At 44.3% G+C, this 23,491-nt stretch overlaps 1 protein-coding gene across 4 annotated transcripts in view; it reads right to left on the minus strand.

Moving 5' to 3' along the window:
• Window positions 1-1,137: 1,137 nt before the first annotated feature.
• LOC118399463 (collagen alpha-1(XXII) chain-like) overlaps window positions 1,138-23,491 on the minus strand; it is a 74,210-nt gene continuing 51,856 nt past the window's right edge. For all 4 annotated transcript variants that reach the window (XM_052472163.1, XM_052472161.1, XM_052472164.1 and 1 more), the window contains 39 exons: window positions 23,088-23,141; window positions 22,886-22,939; window positions 22,707-22,760; window positions 22,366-22,419; window positions 21,871-21,915; window positions 21,706-21,768; window positions 21,526-21,579; window positions 21,016-21,057; window positions 20,532-20,564; window positions 19,550-19,603; window positions 18,660-18,713; window positions 16,940-16,993; window positions 16,798-16,851; window positions 16,599-16,652; window positions 16,300-16,404; window positions 15,427-15,471; window positions 14,742-14,819; window positions 14,604-14,639; window positions 14,398-14,496; window positions 14,082-14,117; window positions 13,856-13,969; window positions 12,843-12,896; window positions 12,559-12,666; window positions 12,337-12,390; window positions 12,075-12,128; window positions 11,823-11,876; window positions 11,579-11,632; window positions 11,439-11,483; window positions 10,740-10,793; window positions 10,591-10,644; window positions 10,235-10,288; window positions 5,687-5,758; window positions 5,451-5,486; window positions 5,225-5,269; window positions 4,953-5,132; window positions 4,702-4,768; window positions 4,394-4,576; window positions 4,064-4,141; window positions 1,138-3,851 (listed from right to left, as the gene is read on the minus strand). In XM_052472163.1, coding sequence (XP_052328123.1) covers window positions 3,658-3,851; window positions 4,064-4,141; window positions 4,394-4,576; window positions 4,702-4,768; window positions 4,953-5,132; window positions 5,225-5,269; window positions 5,451-5,486; window positions 5,687-5,758; window positions 10,235-10,288; window positions 10,591-10,644; window positions 10,740-10,793; window positions 11,439-11,483; window positions 11,579-11,632; window positions 11,823-11,876; window positions 12,075-12,128; window positions 12,337-12,390; window positions 12,559-12,666; window positions 12,843-12,896; window positions 13,856-13,969; window positions 14,082-14,117; window positions 14,398-14,496; window positions 14,604-14,639; window positions 14,742-14,819; window positions 15,427-15,471; window positions 16,300-16,404; window positions 16,599-16,652; window positions 16,798-16,851; window positions 16,940-16,993; window positions 18,660-18,713; window positions 19,550-19,603; window positions 20,532-20,564; window positions 21,016-21,057; window positions 21,526-21,579; window positions 21,706-21,768; window positions 21,871-21,915; window positions 22,366-22,419; window positions 22,707-22,760; window positions 22,886-22,939; window positions 23,088-23,141 — 2,676 coding nt within the window. In that variant the 3' untranslated portion in view covers window positions 1,138-3,657. The remainder of the gene's footprint in view (window positions 3,852-4,063; window positions 4,142-4,393; window positions 4,577-4,701; window positions 4,769-4,952; window positions 5,133-5,224; window positions 5,270-5,450; window positions 5,487-5,686; window positions 5,759-10,234; window positions 10,289-10,590; window positions 10,645-10,739; window positions 10,794-11,438; window positions 11,484-11,578; window positions 11,633-11,822; window positions 11,877-12,074; window positions 12,129-12,336; window positions 12,391-12,558; window positions 12,667-12,842; window positions 12,897-13,855; window positions 13,970-14,081; window positions 14,118-14,397; window positions 14,497-14,603; window positions 14,640-14,741; window positions 14,820-15,426; window positions 15,472-16,299; window positions 16,405-16,598; window positions 16,653-16,797; window positions 16,852-16,939; window positions 16,994-18,659; window positions 18,714-19,549; window positions 19,604-20,531; window positions 20,565-21,015; window positions 21,058-21,525; window positions 21,580-21,705; window positions 21,769-21,870; window positions 21,916-22,365; window positions 22,420-22,706; window positions 22,761-22,885; window positions 22,940-23,087; window positions 23,142-23,491) is intronic.

Consider the following 23,491-nt stretch of genomic DNA (forward strand, 5'->3'; position numbering starts at 1 on the left):
TAATGTATCAGAAGGAAAGACCATACACCTGGCTACCGTGTCAGAATGCATGCACCCGGCCCACCACAGGAGTCACTGGAACACGATGGGACTCTCCAACTTCCCGGCTGGCCAAACCCTCCCCTAAGCCAGATGGCACTGGGCCAATTGTGTGCCACCTCATGGGTCTCCCAGTCACGGTCAGCTGCGACACAGCCTGGGATCGAACCCGGATCTGTAGTGCCTTAGACCGCAGAGCTACCTGGGAGGCCCAAAATACTATGACAGCTTTGTGACTTTCAGCATTACCATTTGAGAGCTGTTTGTGACATCATGATTACCATTGGAGAGCTGTTTGTGACATCATGATTACCATTGGAGAGTTCTATCTGTTGAAGCTGTTACATCTAGGGAATGGACCAAGACCTCCAGGGGACCAGTTTGACCAGTTTTTGTTATAAACGTCCGCAGGGTCTTCCAGTCCACCGTTGCCTAGTTACTGAGGAGTGTCAACATCCCATTCTCTGAGTCTATACACCAGAGATTCATTTATTGAGTCAATATGACCTTTAGAAGGTTGCTGGCTGTTGGCTGAAACAGGAAATTGGGCTACTGCAGGCTAGAATTAGCCCCCTCTTCCTCCCCTCCTCCTCCCCCTCTTCCTCCCCCCTTCTACCTCCTCCCCTCCTCTCTCCTCCATCCTCTACCCCCCTCAACGGCATCTATTTGTCTTCATAGGTCTAATCATGGATCTACTGGCATCTCTTGGAATAATAGGCGATAGGTTGTCCATAAAACACTAGCATACCAAAAGTTGCACGATAGATCGTTTCAGAAAAATTACAATTCTGATTAGCAATAAAAATTGGTTCGATATTTTACAGAACTGCCAATTGTGCATGCTATGCAAATTATTACGGGAGAACATTTTAAACTGAGCGATTACTGTTCATTTCAATGGGTCTGTCGAAGTTGCGACTGACATTCAAAAGAAGCAATGAAGTTGTCATATGCCTACAGGGTCTACCGGTAAATTAGCTGGTAATATTCGACATTGAGCAAAGAGGTTAAGTAGGAAACCTAACAATTGAGAATTCAATTCATACCAGCACTTATAAGAGGACACAGAAAGATTACTCACAAAGGAAAGCAAAAGCCTTTTTCTAAAAAAAAAGATCTGTTCCAGTCTTTATTACAACATGATACAGTACATAATACACCTTTCCAATACGTACAAGCATACCAGCCACTAATTTAGGATATTTTAGCACCATTCTTTTAGGATAAACAGGTAAGGATTACCATCGTAAAACCATTTTAAACATTCCACATACGGTAAGCTACTGGTATTTCAAACTGTGAATCATTTAACAGTATAATTAACAAAAACTCTAAATCAGTTACATACAGTTGGTTGTTTTGAATTATCACAAATGTATATGAAATGAGGAAACAAGCCAAACATTATTAGAAATGTGCACCTTCTGCATCATTTTCTATGGGGAGCGCTGGCAGCAAACACCAGACATTCGAATGTTCACATCCATGGGCTAACAAGTGTTTTCCATTTACCAAACCATTATGTTACTATTATATTTCTCCTATTTGGCATTCTGAAACGTAATTCATAACGAAGTCCACACATATTCACTGTGATGTGGTAGTAAAGTGTATGCAAGTCAGTGAAGAGCATACTGTCTTTGTTCCTTTGACTGCCATGGATCATGAGGCAGTTTTATAAGCTACAGTACAGTGGGCAATGTAGACACTGTATGTTTAGCTATAACTATTCAGCACCTTGGAAGACCTTCAATGAAGTGACCGGAGGTGCAGATGGCCAAGCAGTGTTTTCACTGTGGGTGTTGGCTTAGGTTCTGGAACCCTGTGGCTGCTGGCTTGGGTTCTGGAACATTTTTGGTGTTGGCCTGGGTTCTGGAACACTGTGGGTGTTCTTACTGTATTCTAGAAATACATGCTGGATCCAGGCTCACATCCATATAAGGCCTAAAAGACAATATATCTATTTTACTTTATTGGTGATCTGATGAACATTTCGGAACCTCAATATAGATGTCTTACATTTTTTCAAGCCAAAATAATTCCCCTAGAGTGAGCAGTGAGTAATCTATTGTATTTTTCTTACTGACTCTCCCTCGACTCATCTTGTGAGTTTTAGAGAGGGTATAATTGGTCCACCAGGGACATGGGATGAGTGATGAAAGACATCCTTCAGACAGAATACTCACTGACTCTACCAATCACAAAACAGGTAAGAAGAAACTCATGTTGTATAGCACTTAACGATTTAGTTAGAGAGAACGTAGCGTGAAACCAGGAAACAAGCAATGTTTGAGGAACGAGTGGCTGTGGTTTTAATAGCTTCTCTCTCCAGACTGGTTACTGGCAGACTCTGTGGAATCACCAGAGACACTTAGGTAGAAACGAAATGGGAAATGTAGTTTTCCTTTTGTAGTTTTCCATTTCCCTTTGAAAGTCTTACGAGTCTTGTCTACTTAAAGGCCTCACACGCATTCATGAAGTTGGATTCCCTTTGGAGGAACAATGAACAAACACTGTACAATAGGTAATTAAAGCTGTCACAAATGGTTTTGTTGCTGACACACTATCTTAGATTGTAATAAAAGTTAAGATACCCAGAGAATGTGAAAGTTCAGTATTCACCCTGTCCAGTACTGGTGGCCCGTCTCTCATTATTCAAGACAATTGCACTATTAGAAGCTTACAGGCAAGGCAAAACAATGTATGTAGTCGTTCACCACCATCCACAGGATCATTAAAGATCTGTCTATGAAACTTAATATTGACATTTCAGATTGTGCCTCATTCAGGCCAATGTTCCCTTCCCATCAATAGAAATAACTTGACTGGATCACTACCAGTTGACTCCAGAGGAGCTGCCTACTGCTGGATCAATGATGTGGCTACTGACTGATGGGTTGAATCTGATGTTAAACCCATACGACTTACGACTGTGTACGTTGGGAGACTGACAACTCTAGCATGGTATAAATGGCTGTTCTGTAACTGTGGCTCCATCTTTTACCAGACATGGGTAGAGATGGTATTTGTTTTCTTTGAAATAGTTTTGAGCATTTGAGTGAGCCTGCCTAAAGTGCCAGATCAGCAGGGTTTGCCCTTTTGACGACTACTCCATTGGTTCCATTGTGCCAGGCAAGCTCAATCAAGCGAAAAGAAATCCTATTTGAACCCAGGCCCAGTAAGCCTGACTGGGTCTTTTACATGGTCCTTCGAGCCGAATAGGAACAATGGCAGTCCGTCTAAGTTGAACAAATAACGTAATTCTTGATGATAACATTACCAAATATCAGACACAAACCGACCCTCCACACCCACTTCCCCTGGTCATTTCACCCCCAACCCTCACAACAAAAACAAAAACAAACTTATTCTGACCGGCAGGCAGGCAGAACACTTCTCTCGTGCTCCCTCCAAACTAAGGAGATATATTTTTATAGAAAGAAAAGTTCTTGGTTCATCCTGACACATCCCAGTTCATAAATAGCTGGACTTGTAGCTCTCTATCTGCATACCAAATGGCATCCTATTCCCTTTATAGTGCACTACTTTTGACCAGAGTAGTGCACTATACAAGGCATTGGTTGCCATTTTGGAAGCAGTTAGTGTGTCTCTGTCTCTTTAAGTCCCCTTGACGTTCTTGGTGTGGGGTCGTGATCCCAGACTAGCGTAGTAGGCACACTGGGAGGGGTCACACTGTCCTGGGGGTCCGCTGGGGCCTGGCTGGCCATGGGGGCCAGGATTCCCTGGTTCTCCCTGAGCTCCAGCCGCCCCGGACTGCCCGTCCTTACCATAGCCTGGCATACCTGCTGGACCTGGGGGGTGGAGTAGCAAAGTCACACTGAAGCAACTGCTGCTTTCTTGGGAAGTTCAAGTGTCAGTCACTCACCCCACTCGTGCTGGATAGTGCATAGTTTAGCAACTACGGATCTCAAGATGGACACAAACAAACATCCATTTAGAATGATATTGTAGTAATAGAGACATTCCATTGATATATTGCTGTAATAGATCAACAGTACTGTACCTATAGGACCTGATGGTCCAGTCTCTCCTCTCTGTCCAACTCCGTTTTCTCCCTTGTCTCCTCTGGATCCTCTCTCACCTGGACGGCACAGAGATGATAGACAACACTCACAATGATGTTCTTACAGACAGTGTCTAAATCAAGAACACCAAAGGCAACTAATATAAATGGTTGGTGTAAATGTGTTTTGTGGAAACCTGAAATCTCTCATGTAGTGGTTTGACAATATTACACTTTTTAGTCTTATGCTCTCACATTGTCTGTATATCTGAACCAAGAAATACAGTATGTGTGACCAATAATAATGGTTCTTCACTTTGGATAAGTTACCTTTAGGACCCATGGGTCCCCTCATGCCATCTCCTCCATTCTGCCCTGGCATGCCAGGCTCCCCTGGGGGCCCGGGGCGACCGTGGCTCCCGTCTTTCCCCGAGGGGCCTGGAGGTCCTGGCCGACCTGCCGTGCTCTTCACATGTGCCGGCTGGATCTGGGCCATCAGGTACGCCATTTTGTCTGGAGGTGGGACACACGGACACACACGATTAGGACTTGCACAGCTCATATGAGGTCAAACATACATAGCATACATTGCAGATTGCACTAATGTCCCATTGTCCCTAACAATACGCCAGTCTCACCATCTAACGCTTTAGCTAGTTCCTCCTGGATCAGCCTTCTCATTGTTTCCAGTGATGTTGACTCTCCCTGTTGAAAGGAGAAATTACCATGTTTACATCATCGATTTCCAGATGCCTGTATTATTTTCTATAGCACTTTGACTGGATATGAACCAGAGTATATTGTAAATAACAAGACCGTTAACCTGCTGAGCTAAAAACCTGGCGGTTAACTCTGGGGAGCCATTGCAAGTATTCAAGTCACTACTCACTCGTGGTCCAGGTTGTCCGGGGTTTCCAGGTGTTCCCTGAGGCCCGGTAAGTCCCACCTCTCCTGGGGGTCCGGACATACCCATCATCCCTGTGTGGCCCTTACGGCCTGGGGGCCCCGGGTTACCAGGCATACCTGGATCTCCAACAGATCCCTTATCTCCCTTCCCACCTGAGTCCCCCTACAAAGACATCCAACAAAACACACTCAGAGACAATATAAACAATGGTCTACTTATGGTCTGTGGTTGGGCCTGCTCCTGTATGTACTCACCCGCTCTCCTTTGACTCCACGTTCTCCTGCTCTGCCTGACATACCCTGTGAAACAGAGAAATAGTTTGTTTAGTGTGTCGTTGGCAAGACATCTCCCAATCCATGTTCCACATCATATCCATTTCGTAGTGTAAAGATACTAAAAGTAGCTGATGAAAATGTTAATATGTCATCCAAAAATCAATCAACAAACGAACCAATCAATCAATCACTCAATGGTTCTTACCTGTTTTCCCTCTGGGCCGACAGGACCAGTAGGACCCTAGATAGATAGAGAGACGGAAGGAAGAGACGCTTAAGTAAAAATGCATTTGATCAAATCAGAAATGGTTGCGTCACAACTTGAAATACTCTTATGGCTTAACCTCAACTCAGACTGTTCCAACATGAAGGACTAGGAGGTATAGCAACAGTAGCTTAGCACACTAGTAATGACGTTGAGGATCAGGAATCGCTATTTACCAAAGGTCCCTTTGGACCACTAAAGCCTGGTAATCCTGGGTTCCCAGGGTCTCCCTTGGCTCCAGCGGGACCCTGTAATACACACAGAAACATGTGGACTTTCACATGGCGTAGTCATACTGTAGTTGAACAATAATCAAATTGTATTTGTCACATGTGCCGAATACAACACCTTACAGTGAAATGCATACTTACAAGCCCTTAATGAAGAACGCAGTTTTAAGAAAAATACACTCAAAAAACAAAAACAAACAAAGAGCAGCAGTAAAATAACAATAGCGAGGCGCTATACAGGGGGTACGGATACAGAGTCAATGTGTGGGGGCAACAGTTAGTCGAGGTAGTTGAGGTAATATGTATATGTAGGTAGAGTTATTAAAGTGACTATGCATAGATAATAACAGAGTAGCAGCAGCGTAAAAGAGGTTGGGGAAGGCACTGCAAATAGTCTGGTAGCCATTTGATTAGATGTTCAGGAGTCTTATGGCTTGGGGGTAGAAGCTGTTTAGACTTCTCTTGGACCTAGACTTGGCGCTCCGGTACCGCATGCAGTGAGGTAGCAGACAGAACAGTCTATGACTAGGGTGGCTGGAGTCTTTGACAATTTTTAGGGCCTTCCTCTGACGCCGCCTAGTATAGAGGTCCTGGACGGCAGTAAGCTTGGCCCAGTGATTTACTGGGCCATACGCACTACCCTCTGTAGTGCCTTGCGGTCGGAGGCCCAAGCAGTTGCTTTACCAGGCAGTGATGCAACCCATCAGGATGCTCTCGATGGTGCAGCTGTAGAACCTTTTGAGGATCTGAAGACCCATGCCACATCTTGAAGCTCCTTTGTCTTGATCACGTTGAGGGAGAAGTTGTTGTCCTTGCACCACACGATCAGGTCTCTGACCTCCTCCCTATAGGCTTTCTCATCGTTGTCGGTGATCAGGCCTACAACTGCGTAATTGGAAAACTTAATGATGGTGTTGGAGTTGTGCCTGGCCGTACAGTCATGAGTGTACAGGTGGGGGCTGAGCATGCACCCCTGAGGGGCCCCCGTGTTGAGGATCAGCGTGGCGGATGTGTTATCTACCTTTACAACCTGAGGGCAGCCCGTCAGGAAGTCCAGGATCCAGTTGAAGAGGGAGTTAGCTTAGTGATGAGCTCTGAAGGCACTATGGCGTTGAACGCTGAGCTGTAGTCAACGAATAGCATTCTAGGGTATATGCACTTTTCATTCGTCCATGTTATTATCCAGAGATTTTACGTTGGCCAATAGTACCGATGGCAAAGGCATATTAGCCACTCATTGTCTGATCCTCACAAGTCACCCCGATCTCCTGTGAAAATCCTCTGTCTCTTTATCCTGCGAATGATGGGATGAGGGTCTGTTTGGGTGTCTGGAGTCAATCCCTCTCGGCCGACTCATTACAGAAAAATTATTCTTCCAATTCAAGATGAATAATCGCTGTTCTGATGTCCAGAAGCTCCCAGAAGCTATTTTTGGTCATAAGAGACGGTAGCAGCAATATTATGTACAAACAAGGCGAAAAAACAAACAAAATAGCACGGTTGGTTAAGATCCCGTAAAACGGCAGCCACCCTTTCCGGTGCCATTATCTCACAGGCAGCACTACTGGTTATAAGGGACTGGGTGAGATTAACCTGACAGTTAGCTTTCTGTCATTCTTATGAATGTTGCTTTTGTTGGAGGTAAATCTCCTAAAAGATTTTTATTTTTATTTTTATTTCACCTTTATTTAACCAGGTAGGCTAGTTGAGAACAAGTTCTCATTTGCAACTGCGACCTGGCCAAGATAAAGCATAGCAGTGTGAACAGACAACACAGAGTTACACATGGAGTAAACAATTAGCAAGTCAATAACACAGTAGAAAAAAATGGGCAGTCTATATACAATGTGTGCAAAAGGCATGAGGAGGTAGGCGAATAATACAATTTTGCAGATTAACACTGGAGTGATAAATGATCAGATGGGCATGTACAGGTAGAGATATTGGTGTGCAAAAGAGCAGAAAAGTAAATAAATAAAAACAGTATAAAAACAGTATGGGAATGAGGTAGGTGAAAAAGGGTGAGCTATTTACCTATAGACTATGTACAGCTGCAGCGATCGGTTAGCTGCTCGGATAGCTGATGTTTGAAGTTGGTGAGGGAGATAAAAGTCTCCAACTTCAGCGATTTTTGCAATTCGTTCCAGTCACAGGCAGCAGAGTACTGGAACGAAAGGCGGCCAAATGAGGTGTTGGCTTTAGGGATGATCAGTGAGATACACCTGCTGGAGCGCGTGCTACGGATGGGTGTTGCCATCGTGACCAGTGAACTGAGATAAGGCGGAGCTTTACCTAGCATGGACTTGTAGATGACCTGGAGCCAGTGGGTCTGGCGACGAATATGTAGTGAGGGCCAGCCGACTAGAGCATACAAGTCGCAGTGGTGGGTGGTATAAGGTGCTTTAGTGACAAAACGGATGGCACTGTGATAGACTGCATCCAGTTTGCTGAGTAGAGTGTTGGAAGCCATTTTGTAGATGACGTCGCCGAAGTCGAGGATCGGTAGGATAGTCAGTTTTACTAGGGTAAGCTTGGCAGCGTGAGTGAAGGAGGCTTTGTTGCGGAATAGAAAGCCGACTCTGGATTTGATTTTTGATTGGAGATGTTTGATGTGAGTCTGGAAGGAGAGTTTGCAGTCTAGCCAGACACCTAGGTACTTATAGATGTCCACATATTCAAGGTTGGAACCATCCAGGGTGGTGATGCTAGTCGGGCATGCGGGTGCAGGCAGCGATCGGTTGAAAAGCATGCATTTGGTTTTACTCGCGTTTAAGAGCAGTTGGAGGCCACGGAAGGAGTGCTGTATGGCATTGAAGCTCGTTTGGAGGTTTGATAGCACAGTGTCCAATGACGGGCCGAAAGTATATAGAATGGTGTCGTCTGCGTAGAGGTGGATCAGGGAATCGCCTGCAGCAAGAGCAACATCATTGATATATACAGAGAAAAGAGTCGGCCCGAGAATTGAACCCTGTGGCACCCCCATAGAGACTGCCAGAGGACCGGACAGCATGCCCTCTGATTTGACACACTGAACTCTGTCTGCAAAGTAATTGGTGAACCAGGCAAGGCAGTCATCCGAAAAACCGAGGCTGTTGAGTCTGCCGATAAGAATTTGGTGATTGACAGAGTCGAAAGCCTTGGCGAGGTCGATGAAGACGGCTGCACAGTACTGTCTTTTATCGATGGCGGTTATGATATCATTTAGTACCTTGAGTGTGGCTGAGATGCACCCGTGACCGGCTCGGAAACCAGATTGCACAGCGGAGAAGGTACGGTGGGATTCGAGATGGTCAGTGACCTGTTTGTTGACTTGGCTTTCGAAGACCTTAGATAGGCAGGGCAGGATGGATATAGGTCTATAGCAGTTTGGGTCCAGGGTGTCTCCCCTTTGAAGAGGGGGATGACTGCGGCAGCTTTCCAATCCTTGGGGATCTCAGACGATATGAAAGAGAGGTTGAACAGGCTGGTAATAGGGGTTGCGACAATGGCGGCAGATAGTTTCAGAAATAGCGGGTCCAGATTGTCAAGACCAGCTGATTTGTACGGGTCCAGGTTTTGCAGCTCTTTCAGAACATCTGCTATCTGGATTTGGGTAAAGGAGGACCTGGAGAGGCTTGGGTGAGGAACTACAGGGGGCGGAGCTGTTGGCCGAGGTTGGAGTAGCCAGGCGGAAGGCATGGCCAGCCGTTGAGAAGTGCTTATTGAAGTTTTCGATAATCATGGATTTATCGGTGGAGACCGTGTTTCCTAGCCTCAGTGCAGTGGGCAGCTGGGAGGAGGTGCTCTTGTTCTCCATGGACTTCACAGTGTCCCAGAACTTTTGGAGTTGGAGCTACAGGATGCAAACTTCTGCCTGAAGAAGCTGGCCTTAGCTTTCCTGACTGACTGCGTGTATTGGTTCCTGACTTCCTGAACAGTTGCATATCACGGGGCTATTCGATGCTATTGCAGTCCGCCACAGGATGTTTTTGTGCTGGTCGAGGGCAGTCAGGTCTGGAGTGAACCAAGGGCTGTATCTGTTCTTGGTTCTGCATTTTTTGAACGGAGCATGCTTATCCAAAATGGTGAGGAAGTTACTTTTAAAGAATGACCAGGCATCCTCAACTGACGGGATGAGGTCAATGTCCTTCCAGGATACACGGGCCAGGTCGATTAGAAAGGCCTGCTCACAGAAGTGTTTTAGGGAGCGTTTGACAGTGATGAGGGGTGGTCGTTTGACTGCGGCTCCGTGGCGGATACAGGCGATGAGGCAGTGATCGCTGAGATCCTGCAGTGGAAGACTAAGTGGAAGACTAAACAGCTGCAAGTGATTAATATTCATATTTACAAGGGCTTGATCTTGCTGGCTGTGGAGTACCAGATACATGGTAGAGAGAAGCTGCTGTGTTCGCAAAATACAAACAGCATTTCACTGCATGTGCATGTTTCTGTTTTCACAGAAGCAATGTATGCAATGTTAAGAGCAGTTAGTGCTGTATATAAATAATCACTCACAGGAGTACCAGGGGCTCCTGGCTTTCCTGAAGGTCCTGGTTCACCAGGTTTACCCTTGAGAGAGGTTAAGAGGTAGAGATGGAAGGAGGGAGGGAGAAAGAGAGAGGGAGAGAGAGCGAGAGAGGTAGAGAGTGAGAGAGAGGTAGAGAGGGAGAGAGCGAGAGAGGTAGAGGTAGAGAGGGAGAGAACGAGAGAGGTAGAGAGGGAGAGCGAGAAAGGTAGAGAGGGAGGGAGAGGGAGAAATACAGACAGACATTAGTGTCACTTTCTATCAACCAGGTTGCCATCATGCTAAGTCTGGTGTGCTAAGTGTCAGCAGATAAAGGCTTGTCAACTGCAGTGTAAAGGTGACTTACATTCTCCCCTCTCCGGCCAGCAAGGCCCTCTGGTCCAAGTGGTCCAATATTACCCTTCAAAAACAAACACAACGCATATATTAGTGAGACATTCCCTGTATGTTGATAATTACAGAGTTATGATTGGCTAAATGCATGTTCTTACTCACATCTTGGCCAGGTTTACCCTCCGGTCCGCTACGGCCTTCCTTTCCATCTTCACCCTGATTGGTTAAGGACAGAAATATATTAATCAATCAATTCACAGTAGGCCCCTCTTTTCCTAATTTAGTTCTATAGAAAATGTTTTGATTATAGCTATAGAAAGGGGCTCCAATGGTCAAATGTATGGGGATTAGAGGAAAAACTCCAACGCCTTGACCTTGATGGCCTGGATGTACGAGTCTGGGGTCAAGGCGAGACACTCCTATACAGCACATACAATGTGTTCTTTAAAATCCATAGGTTGACATGGAGGTAGAGAGGAGTCAATCCAACATAATCCTGTTTTAAGAGAGGTGTTCTGGTGATGCACTTGGGCACTTGGTCCATCTCGGTCAGAGAAAAGGCTGGTGGAGATGTGAGCCTGGCACTGTGATTCAGTGCCTCAGTGGTGTCTGTAATGAGGCATGCCATTGGTCACACTATACTGAGACATGCTATTGGTCACACTGCTGTGGAAGATATCGTATACTAGAACTAAGAGCTGAGTGAGATTTAACAAGAGTAGGCATGTGTCACAATTTTGAGAGTGAGATTATTTGATCTTGACAGACCAGGGAAGACAGAAGCCGACATTCATATTCAACACTTTATGGCCTAGTCATCTAATGTGTTGACTATTGTGACATGGGAGTCAAAGGACTGACCTTTGACCCTGGTGGTCCAGGCTCTCCTCTGTGACCTTTGAAGCCCTGCATGGAGATAATCATCAACATGAATACTGGTGAAGTTATATTTTCATTAACCACACAGTTAAATAATCCTCCCCACAGTTTAAGTTCCTCACAGGCATTCCCCTGAGTCCGGGTTGTCCCTGTGGTCCTGGCTCTCCTTGTTTACCCTGAGATCACACCACATGGTTAGATTACACACACCAAGGGAATTATGAGCATTAAATATGCAGGGGACACATATTGTGCCATGTATAGCCAGAGACCATTATGACTGATTATGTACAGAATACAGAATTACAGTACAGGACATACAGAATATGTTGGGAATAATATCTTGGCCATATCATGTGTACTCACAGATTCTCCTTGTTCTCCTTGGCGGCCATCTTTGCCAATTTTGCCCATTTGACCCTGTGGAACATTCAGCTTTTAGAATTTAGACTTAATTTTCAAACTGTTTATTTACAGTCCCCTCCATAAGTTCCACGTATGTTATCATGGTTAGCTTGAGATAGAGGTAGTACTAGTATTGTTAGTATCAATAATATTGTATGTCTTCAGCAGGTCATTTCTACTCCTTCACAAGAGTTTATCAACAGCGTTTCTCACCATTAAGCCAGGTAGACCTGGTGGCCCCTGGATTCCCTTCATCCCCTCCTTGCCCTGCAGGGTGGAAACAGACACAAGATAGTTCCACAGATTCAACCAGGATAAATCAACAACAACACAACCATGATTAATGACCTCTGCCAAAACAACACTCAGCCCAGTTGACCTATATGGCCAGCCAGTGGGATGAGGCCGATATAAAACTGATGACATGTAGTGCAATATGTGGTCTGAAAATGAAACACATTGACAACATCCTGACTTTTTCTCCAGGGGCTCCTGGGGGACCGATGGGGCCGGGTTGACCGTTGTTACCCTACAGAGAGATGAAGAGGGAAGAGTCAGAAAGAACATTCATCCTACTGCAATGACCATAGGAGTTGGCAATACAGTACACAGGGATATGAGACTAGACTACTAAATAGCAAAGATGGTGGCCTATGGTAGGCACTGGTAGTACCACCAGGCAGGTACATGTACTCACAGGATTCCCCATGATGCCAGCAGCACCGGGGTGGCCGGGGGGTCCGGTGTGGCCTATTTCACCTTTGTCTCCAGGCCCTCCTTGGGGTCCTCTATCGCCTTTCACACCCTGTAGGACAAACAGTAAATAAATAATGCATATCACCTCTGGCCACTGTGTTGTATGGCAAGGGACATAACAGACACAAACCACTAGATGTTTTCAGGTCTTCAACTCAATCATTTATGTTCTATGGAAGGTAAAAGTGTGTGGGTAATAATCGGGTGTGGTTGAGGAGGACTTGCCTTTTCTCCGTTAGCTCCTGGGGGTCCAGAGGTTCCGGCTGGGCCTGCCTGGCCCTGCAATGACAATGACGCAGACACCATCAGTTCCTGGCTAGCTAAAGTTAATCTCTCTATATCTCTCTTTCAGGTCTGTCTGTCTTTGTCTCTCACCCTGGTTCTCCCGATCTCTCCCTCTCCAAAAAGACCATCAACAGCCCTGTCTCCAGGTCCTGATCATTCACTATACCCCCCAGACGACAGGAAGCCTAACGATGCTGAGAGAGCCAGTCTCATACCTTCCCACCACTTCAGTCAAACACAGTGTGATGAATACAGGAGACTCCTCGCTATTCTCCTACGCCACTGTCTGAGGCATGCTACTTCTATGAAGTTAAATAGACCCTATCCTGAAGAAGATTTATTTAACTCCACTTCCTGTCTGACTGACATGCCCTAAGTAAACTGCCTGTTCCTCAGGCCCTGAAGCCAGGATATGCATATAATTGGTACCATTGGAAAGAAGACAATCTGAAGTTTGTAGAAATGTTAGAATAATGTAGGAGACTATAACACAATAGATATGGTAGGAGAAAATCCAAAGAAAAGTAAGGAAGAGGAAGATTTTCGAAATGTAAGTGAATATTTCATTGCTATTTGTGAATTTATTTTGATGTGGGGCGCCGTCCCCAAACAATCGCATGGCATGCTTTCGCTGTAAAGCCTATTGTAAATCGGACAATGCAGTTAGATTAACAAGAATTTAAGCGTTTAACCGATATAAGATACTTGTATGTACCTAAATGTTTAATATCCATCATTTTTATGATTATTTATTTCATTGCGCGCCCTCCAATTTCACCGGAAGTAGTCGACAGGTGTCCCGCTGGCGCGCCGCCTAGCCATAAGTTCTCTTTGTGGTGTTGAGAGTCTGAAGAAGTGCTATAGAGAGGATCATATTATTCCTATTAATGATTCAGGATGTGCCTTTATCATACAACAGATGGAATAGCATGGTGCTCTGACTTTGTCCTTACTTGGTGCCCGTCCTGTCCATTCTTCCCTGGGGGTCCAGCTTGTCCCTTGTCCCCTGGTGTCCCTGGCAGACCAGGCTGTCCCGGGGCTCCGACTGGGCACTCTGAACACACATCCTGAAGGACAAGGAGAAACACTGAGTGATGAAAGAATCCTTCTGTCTCAGAATAAACTGTATAATCAAAGATGGAGGAAACAGTACTATGTTAACAGCGCTCTCCTCCTTACCTTCAGATCCAAATCCGACAAGTCTGCAGCTGCTCCCTGAAAGAGATGGTTTATATTAGTTTGATTCATTATTATACAAAGGTTGATTGGACTGATTTTCACATGATTTGTTTGAATACGTCCTCAGAGGTGTTCCATCAGAGCAGTGAAAACGAAGGTATAGGTACAGTATAGTGAAGGCACAGTATAGTGAAGGTACAGTATAGTGAAGGTACAGTATAGTGAAGGTATAGTATAGTGAATGTACAGTATTTGGCCTGAGTTTGCAGTGTTGTTGGGACGTTTCCAACCCCATTTACTGTACTGGTCAACTTACTGGCTCTCCTGGGGATCCCTTCTCTCCTGGTCGTCCTGGTAAACCATTGTGTCCTGCAGGTCCCTGTGTACCAGCGACGCCTGACAGACCTCTCATGCCCTGAACCAGGAAACAAACAGCAGTCAGTTGAACTTTTCTTTCAACAGTACTCAGTTCATGTTTTCACATTGACTTTGTCACTCTAATTATGACAAAAATGTTTTTACCGCCGGTCCAACTGCACCATTTGGCCCTGAAGGTCCCTGTAAAAGATAAAGATGTTCTCAATGTTCAAAATATGCTGCAAGATTGAATGTGTGTGTGTGTGTGTGGCGTGGTTATGTGTGTAGAGTGGTTGTCTATACCGGGGGTCCGACTTTGCCTTCTCCTGGAGGACCCCTGTTCCCTGGAATCCCCTGAAGTCCCTGGGATCCGGGTTGGCCCTGGAACACACAGACAGAACCTTCGTTACCATCCAATAAGACACCAACAGAACCTTGGTCACCATCCAACCAGTATCTTCTTAATGCAATCGCCAATACTCTCTGATGACGTTGCTGTACTATCGTAATGTTTGGCTCAGAGAGTTCTGCTGTGCTGAGCAGAGTGGTTGTTGCAGGTCTCGGCTGCTCAGGCAAGATACATCACATCCGTGTTTATTTCTAGCAACAGAGAATCCAATCTGAAGTTTTAGTATTCAGTGTGGTGGCTGTAAAGGTGACCATGGAGGATGGTTTAACAACTACAGAGATGTAATCAACAGAATGTGCATGCAAGGCCTTGCACTATCCTCAATTAATTACTCTCTCTATGCCCCCCACCCCACTAATCTCCTGCTCCCAAAAACATTGTTATTAAATCAGTGTGTCAGTCATGGTATGGTGGTCAAACGAAATTGCTTTTGTCCAACCAAAATGGATTGTGTTCTTCCTAAGCTAGAGAAAAAGAAAACATTTTTTGTCACCAGAATCACTCCAGGCTTCAAGGCACTGATGTTTCTCTCTACCCCTCCCTCCCATCCACCCCAACCCAACTTTAAAATTACATTACCTTCTGGCCGGGCTGTCCTTCAATTCCCTGCTGTCCAGGATCACCCTGTAATATAATATCACACATAACACTATTATGAGCCCGCTGGCTGGTCAAATCAAACACTTGGCATTTAAAGTCTTATAGGGTAAAAGACATGGTCCTACAGTTCCCTGGACTAGGTTAATAGAAGCCGATGTAACACATAGGAGAATAATCACTACGTATTTGTGCAAATAGTGTACTGTACTGGTGTGTGCATGAGGGCTATGTGTTATGTGTTATAGAGCAGCAGCTGACAGTAGTAAAATGGACACACACACACACAGCACATGTCCTGCTGGGTTCCTTCATTAGTTGAATGTGATAAAGCAGAAACAGTGTATGTTCTGTTTGTTTGCTTTCTCAGCGTTATCACCATATGTTTGTGGTGTAGAAAATGAGTAAAAAGGTTCCAGGTCAAACTGTTGGCATAACTGTATAATGCAGGTTGTACCGCACTAACATAAGCAGTCATACTGCAGTATGGTTGTACTTAAATGCATGTTGATTTATGTACATGTGCAGCCAATACTCGTACAGGATGTGAATGGCTTTTAATTTGAAACCCCAGAGCCTGAGATCTTAATTTCCTGATTGGATATGTGCCAACAAACTCTGGTTCATTTTTCTTAGAGTCTGGATAACAAGTTAGATGTGTGTTAATTCTGTAGTCAGGACGTTTTCCTGCCTCTGCCACAAGACCATGCAAAACTCTTGACCTTGGTTATTGTGGTCTCACAGACAGGAAAAACTTGAGGTTTGAACGTAACAATGAGGTTTGAACGTAACAATGAGGTTTGAACGTAACAATGAGGTTTGAACGTCTTATACAGTGATGTTTCTGTGTCTTACGTTCTGTCCGTCCTTGCCCTTCCCGGGTAGGCCAGGGGGTCCTTGTATGCCTGTATCTCCAGGAGGGCCTGGGGGGCCACCACGACCCTCCTTCCCCATCTCTCCCTGGAACACACCACACACAGGGAGATGAGCAGAGCATAGTGTTGCATAGCATAGCTTAGTCATTCACACAGCACGAGTTACAATAGAAGGTCCCTAGGACACACGAGTTACGGGTTACAATATGATGTCCCTAGAACAACACATTTGAGATCATCTATTTTTCCATATTGCAAAGCAGTGATACGGTTACTGACCCTCTCTCCTCTCTGTCCAGCTATTCCAGGTGGTCCAAGGGTTCCAGGGATGCCCTGTGTCATAGACAGAGAGAGAAGTTCAGGGCACACGTTAGGTCAAAGGTTAGTTTAAAGCATTAGGGATGTCCTCGAGCGCCAACACACAAATTCCATATGTTTAAAATATTTTTGGGCTGTCATTTTCGCAAAATGAACCTACCACATTGCCAGGCAGTCCACGGGTACCCTGTGTACCCTGCAATCCTGGAGGGCCCTGGAATAGAAACAAGGCTTCATCCACAACTGTCTATATGTAATAGTATTATCAGACAAATATGCAGTAGTAAGGACCCAGAACTTACAGGCTCTCCTTGTCTCCCAGTCTCTCCTTTAGGGCCAATGTCACCTTTAGGTCCCTGAATTGAAGGGGATAACCAACATGGTTATGAAGGAAGTGGAAATCATTCAGTATAATATGTCAAATTATGTCGAGGTTTGATTTCTATTTTCCAATGGAGGACACCTTATGTAGGTCCTTATACAATCCGTGATGAAATTCGACAATATAAAAACAATGATTGAGCTCATAGCGAATCAACTAAATATGTTGAAAATGTATTAATTTGTCTAAGTTTCTCATTAGACATGAACAGAATATATCAGCGATTCGTATTTCCTGCAACTTTCTGAAGACCAGAATGCCCCTGTCTGTGTGCGTGCAGTGTCTACCACTTTCTATAAACTGGGTTGTTTGAGCCCTGAATTCTGATTGGGTGAAAGTCGTGGTATATCAGACTGTATACCACGGGTATGACAAAACGTTTAGTTTTACTGCTCTAATTTAGTTGGTAACCAGTTTATAATAGCAATAAGGCTTCTATGGGTTTGTGATATATGGCCAATATATATTTTTTACATTATTTAAAATTGAACCTTTATTTAACTACGCAAGTCAGTTAAGAACAAATTCTTATTTACAATGATGGCCTACCCCAGACAAACACGGACGACGCTGGGCCAATTGTGCGCCGCCCTATGGGACTCCCAATCACAGCCGGATGTGATACAGCCTGGATATATGCCGCGCTGCGTCATGCTTAAGAACAGCGCTTAGCCGTGGTATATTAGTCGTACACTACACCTCATTGCTTAAGTCTAGCCATTAGCGATGATGCCAAGGAAAACCGTCTTCTCAATGAAATGTTAACTACAAAGTAGGCTGTGCTTACCTGGCAAAATGCTATCATGATTATTTGCATCAATTCAGGGTATTTGTTTTGCAAACTCTACCATCACATGAGCGCTACAAAACACAGCTAAACAGCAGCCTCTTGCTCGGAATTAAAAGGGTCACTAAAATGTCTTACAATTTTTCCCTGACCTCAAAGATGATCTCCTGATGTGGTTTAAAAAGCAACTTAACATATTGATTGTTATGTGTGTTTTTCTGTTGCTCATTAGAAAAATTTGATTTCAGTCTTAAAAGGAGTGTTTCCTGACCAATTAATGAAGTTTGTCCCCTATGAGACTCTGTAGATGCAGAAGTCTATTTCACTTCCTCAAAATCCCAAGAATGAATCTAAGATAACTCAAGAAATATGTCATTGATTTTGATGTTTTTGCCAAGGATGTTTTAGTTGCACAGTTTTACATCTAACTAAGGAGTTTGATGCAGTATTTCTCAAGTAAAGAAATGGTGACGTGTCTGTCTCAATGTCTATGCTATTGGATAAAGAGCAAATCGCCACAGCTGTTCACCACAAGACCTTCATTTACCCTATGTGACACATGGATGTTCAAAACTTTGTCTTAGACGAGACTGACTTTATGACCAAAAGTATCCTATTTGCACTTTGTAGTCAAAAGCAAATAACTTTTTCTGACTGCTATTGAGGCCACATAGGCCGTTTCAAAGGGATTCGGTGCTTTTTAAAAGCAGCCATTCTTTAAGCGTTGTACAAAATGGTGTTAGGCCCAAAAAAATGACGTATTTTAAAGGGCCCTTATGTTATTGTCTCTACATCGGTTGTGAATAGATGAGTGTCCAAATATAAATAACATTTGATTGACTGAAGTCCTTACCTGTGGTCCGGGCAGTCCCGCAAAGCCTCGTTCACCAGGCACTCCTCGTTGACCCTTCACACAACACGCAGGTTAGTAACATCCCCAGAATGATGTTCAACGTCAAACAAATGATTCCGTATTTTGCAATGCCATATGATTCCTTTCAAAGCAAACAGTGTCCATCCTAGGTGTGGAGCACTGTAACTGCAGCGGTGGTGTAAAGTACTTAAATAAAAATACTTTGAAGTACAACTTAAGTCATTCTGGGAGGTATCTGTACATTACTGTTAATATCTTTGACAACTTTTACTTTTACTTCACCACATTCCTCATGAAAATATGTACTTTTTACTCCAATACATTTTCCCTGACACCAAAAAGTCCTAATTTGAGTGCTCAGACAGGACAGCAATATGGTCCATTATGGTCCATTATGGTATCAATATAACTCATTGTTCATCTGATCTGCCTCAGATCTGGTGGACTCACTAAATACAAATACTGCGTTTGTAAATGATGTCTAAGTGTGGGAATTTGATGTATAGAATATACTTTGACTTATGACAATAATACTTAATACTTTTTCCACCACTGTGCATAAGTACATTTTAAACCAGAACTTTTAGACTTTTACTCAGGTAGTATTTTAATGGGTGACTTTCACTTGAGTCGTTTTCCATTAAGGTATATTTACTTTTACTCAAGTATGACAGTTAAGTACTTTTTCCACCACTGAACTGCAGCATAGTTGATGTCCATCTGACTCTACCAAATAAAGGGGACACTTTCATCAACTTGCATCTCTTTTGGCATCCAGTGGAGAGTTTGGAGCACTGCTGATTTTCCCCAAATGCAGCCTAATGTTACTCCATTGGAACTGTAGAAGGCTCCTTCTATTCTGAACTCACAATATCTCCTGGATTCCCCTGCTCTCCCTTTTCTCCTCTCTCTCCAGGTGTTCCCTGGGGAGAAAGAAACAGGATAAATGCACATCCAGTTTGTGTAATATTTCTGTATAGTAATACGTGTTGTGTACAGTTTCTAGGACTGGCGACAATCAACTAAAGCCTACATAAAAAAAAGTGTTGAGGACCTCCCGGGTGGCGCAGTGGTCTAGGGCACTGCATCGCAGTGCTAGCTGTGCCACCAGAGACTCTGGGTTTGCGCCCAGGCTCTAATGCAGCTGGCCGCGACCGGGAGGTCCATGGGGCGACGCACAATTGGCCGAGAGTCGTCCGCGTTAGGGAGGGTTTGGCCGGTAGGGATATCCTTGTCTCATCGTGCACTAGCGACTCCTGTGGTGGGCTGGGCGCAGTGCACACCAGGTGCACCAGGTGCACAGTGTTTCCTCCGACACATTGGTGCGGATGTCTTCCGGGTTGGATGCGCGCTGTGTTAAGAAGCAGTGCAGCTTGGTTGGGTTGTGTTTCGGAGGACGCATGGCTTTCGACCTTCGCCTCTCCCGTACGGGAGTTGTAGCGATGAGACAAGATAGTAACTACTAACAATTGGATATCACGAAATTGGGGAGAAAAGGGGGTAAAATTAAACATTTAAAAAAATGCCTGGAGAATTTAAATTGAAATGCCTGGAGAAATTGTCTAACACAGAGCAGTTTCTAACCAGCAAGGTCACACCAGATCGACTTCAGTATTCATTGTTTCTCCTGGTACCTAGGATGTCGAGAAATGCCTTCAATACCATTCACTAGGGAGCGTGAGCCAATTATATCTAGTAGGCTCACCGCCTTAAAGCACACGCTCCGGCTCTGAGGATCGTGGGTTCGGTCCCAGTGCTGGGCACTTATTTGAATTTGAACCCTATCCCCCTGGACAAACGTTGAATACTGAAGGGAGACTGTGAGATCTTGTTGGTTTCTACAGTACTTACAGGCTCACCAGGCTCAGGGATAACATTGGCCACCTTAGAGAAAAACAGAGACAAGTTAGCCAGCAAGCATCCTCAAATTGCAATGCATTTTTACAGGAAGTTTTTTGTTTGCTTAGTTGTACATGGATCCAAATGTTTTATTGTTTTGATATATGCATGACAGAAAGATGATTCGGTTCACAAACATGTCAATTTCCACTGTTTGAATTTACTACAATACATTGTGTCCTTCCCTGAGTTATTTTACAGTGTATTAATATCAGTGGAGGCTGCTGAGCGGAGGACGGCTCATAATAATGGCCGGAATGGAGCAAATGGAATGGCATCCAACACCTGGAAACCATGGAAACCATGTGTTTGATACCATTCCATCAATTTCGCTCCAGCCATTACCATGAGCCCGTCCTCCCCAATTAAGGTGCCACCAACCTCCTGTGGTTAATATGGTCATTTGCACCAATCAACATCCCTCTACTTTACTCACATTTCCTGGTATTCCTGGAGTTCCCTTGGGTCCCGTGTCACCCTGAGGCGACACACACACACACACACACACACACACACACACACACACACACACACACACACACACACACACACACACACACACACACACACACACACACACACACACACACACACACACACACACACATAGTGTGTGAATGTTAATTAACTCATTACAAAACACTATTCCTGGTGGTCCTTAGTGAGACAAATTGAAGAGAAAGTCTCTGTGACAAATACACTCTCTGATACAAGCAGCAAACATCTTTCATGCCGCAAACATAGCTTTTCAGCTAATAACCATGCTCATCCAATCACTCGTCAAGCAAAACACACAGTAACAAGAACCTTGTTCATTGTTACTGACTGTCTAGTAATGATAAAGGTAAGAGACTGTACGGCTTTTAGATGATGTTGTGACATACAGTAGGTAGCTGTTTAGATTAGTCTTTGTGAATCAATGTCTCATACTGTATCTCTGTCTTACCTTGTCACCTTTGTCACCCTTTGGCCCGAAAGAGCCGCCTTGTCCCCGGTCACCCTAAAAAAGAAAGCACAAGACACAAACAGGAGCATAGTACACGAGAATATTTAGATGCAAGCTGTCATTGGACTGATGCACAATTCAGGAGTGTAGCTTTAATTGTGCTTATGAGATCAAACTCACCTGTCCTCCTTTCTCTCCTTTTGGTCCAACAACACCTGGTTGTCCAGTTAAACCAACTTGTCCCTGTAAGACACACACACACACAGAAAGATGAAGAGCATGTGAGATGGGAACTTTTAGTTGAGTATAATGATGCAAGGTCATAGCCAGGTATTAGTAACTCACGCCCTCTCCTCCAGGTCCTCTTGGTCCCGGTGGTCCTTCCTCACCCTATAGCAGGGACACATTCGGTCATCATGAGATCATAAGATTCCTCAGACCACGATTGACATTTCTGTCACACTGTCTATTAACTACGTCTGCATTCAAGTGGGGGGCTGTAAGGAGCCATGCGCAATGAAAAAAGGATTGTCTATAAACGCAGAGGTATATCTCAGATGGTTTCTATTCAACAACTCCAGCTCCTATTTAATGATCCTTCCAGATTAGGTGAAAGGGATACTTTAAAAGTCACCTTTATAGACTCTATATAAACTTCAGTCTGCTGCATTACTTTTATGAAGTACCATTGATATGGCCTGGGTGTCCAGACAGAGGTTGCATCTGAAATGGCACCCGACTGTAGTTCCTATGTAGTTCACTACTTTTGACCAGAGCTCTATGGAGTGTTCTATATAGGAAAAGGGGTGCCATTTTGGACAAAGAGTAGTATCACTGTACCTTAGGACCAGGTTTACCAGGGAAGCCATCCAATCCAGACTCTCCTCTAGGCCCCTATGGAGATGAATGAATAACACAGCTTAGTACATTTATGGCATTGTATCAGATATTATCCTAACTAACACAGAGCGTTGTCACAACGCTGAAAATAGGTTGGTCATGGCATTACCATGTGACAACATTCTGAGAACCTAAACGTGTCGGTAAGGATACCATCCTCTAGAACTTTGGAATGTTACATGTTATTAGATGTTTCCTTACTGTTTTGTGAGGAATAAAGACCTGAAACGTTCAGTTGGTTATAAAACATGAATCGCTACTTCTACTAATGCTACACTGACCTTGGCTCCGTCATTGCCTGGAAGTCCGTCCAGCCCATCGTTTCCAGGTAAACCCTTCCAACAATAAATATTGGGATAAGTGTGGGACATGAGTGCTTAGACAACTCAATGTTACTTTAGTGAATCATATTATAACCTGTCAAACCTGTAAATGTGGAAAAAATATACTGTAAACTTACTGCTTTGCCTGCCTCTCCTGGTTTCCCTGAAAATCCAATCTCGCCAGGTAGACCCTGAGCAAAGAGAATGAAACATGTTACTTTTTCTATCATTTCCATTTCCTCTGAGTGGGTTACATTTGCTTTGGATGAGCTTTTGGGATGACTGCTGACAGTAAACTGCTGTACAGCCTTCAATGGATTGTTGGTGCACGGAACTCACAGGAGGTCCAGTTTGTCCAGGGCTTCCTTGCCCTCCAGGAGGCCCCTGGGAACCCTATAAAGAGACACAGCATCATCAACAAAAACGGTCATCAACCTCAGTCCAACAGGCAAGACATACAGTACCAGCATCAGCCATTAGAGGGGAGAGTAATTGTAAAGTACAGTATTTCATTCTCGGTTGGTCTGATATTCTGTCAGCTGCAAGTCGTGGAAATATAATAGTAGGGCGATGAATTATTCATGGTAGGTACTGTAGTGGTGTAAAGTAACTATGTAAAAAAATACTTTGAAGTACTACTTAAGTAATTTTTGGGGGGTATCTGTTCTTACCTATTTATGTTTGACAACTTTTACTTTTACTTCACTAAATTCCTAAAGAAAATAATGTGCTTTTTACACCAT

Source organism: Oncorhynchus keta, chromosome 20, assembly GCF_023373465.1.
Source record: "Oncorhynchus keta strain PuntledgeMale-10-30-2019 chromosome 20, Oket_V2, whole genome shotgun sequence".
Classification (NCBI taxonomy): domain Eukaryota; kingdom Metazoa; phylum Chordata; class Actinopteri; order Salmoniformes; family Salmonidae; genus Oncorhynchus; species Oncorhynchus keta.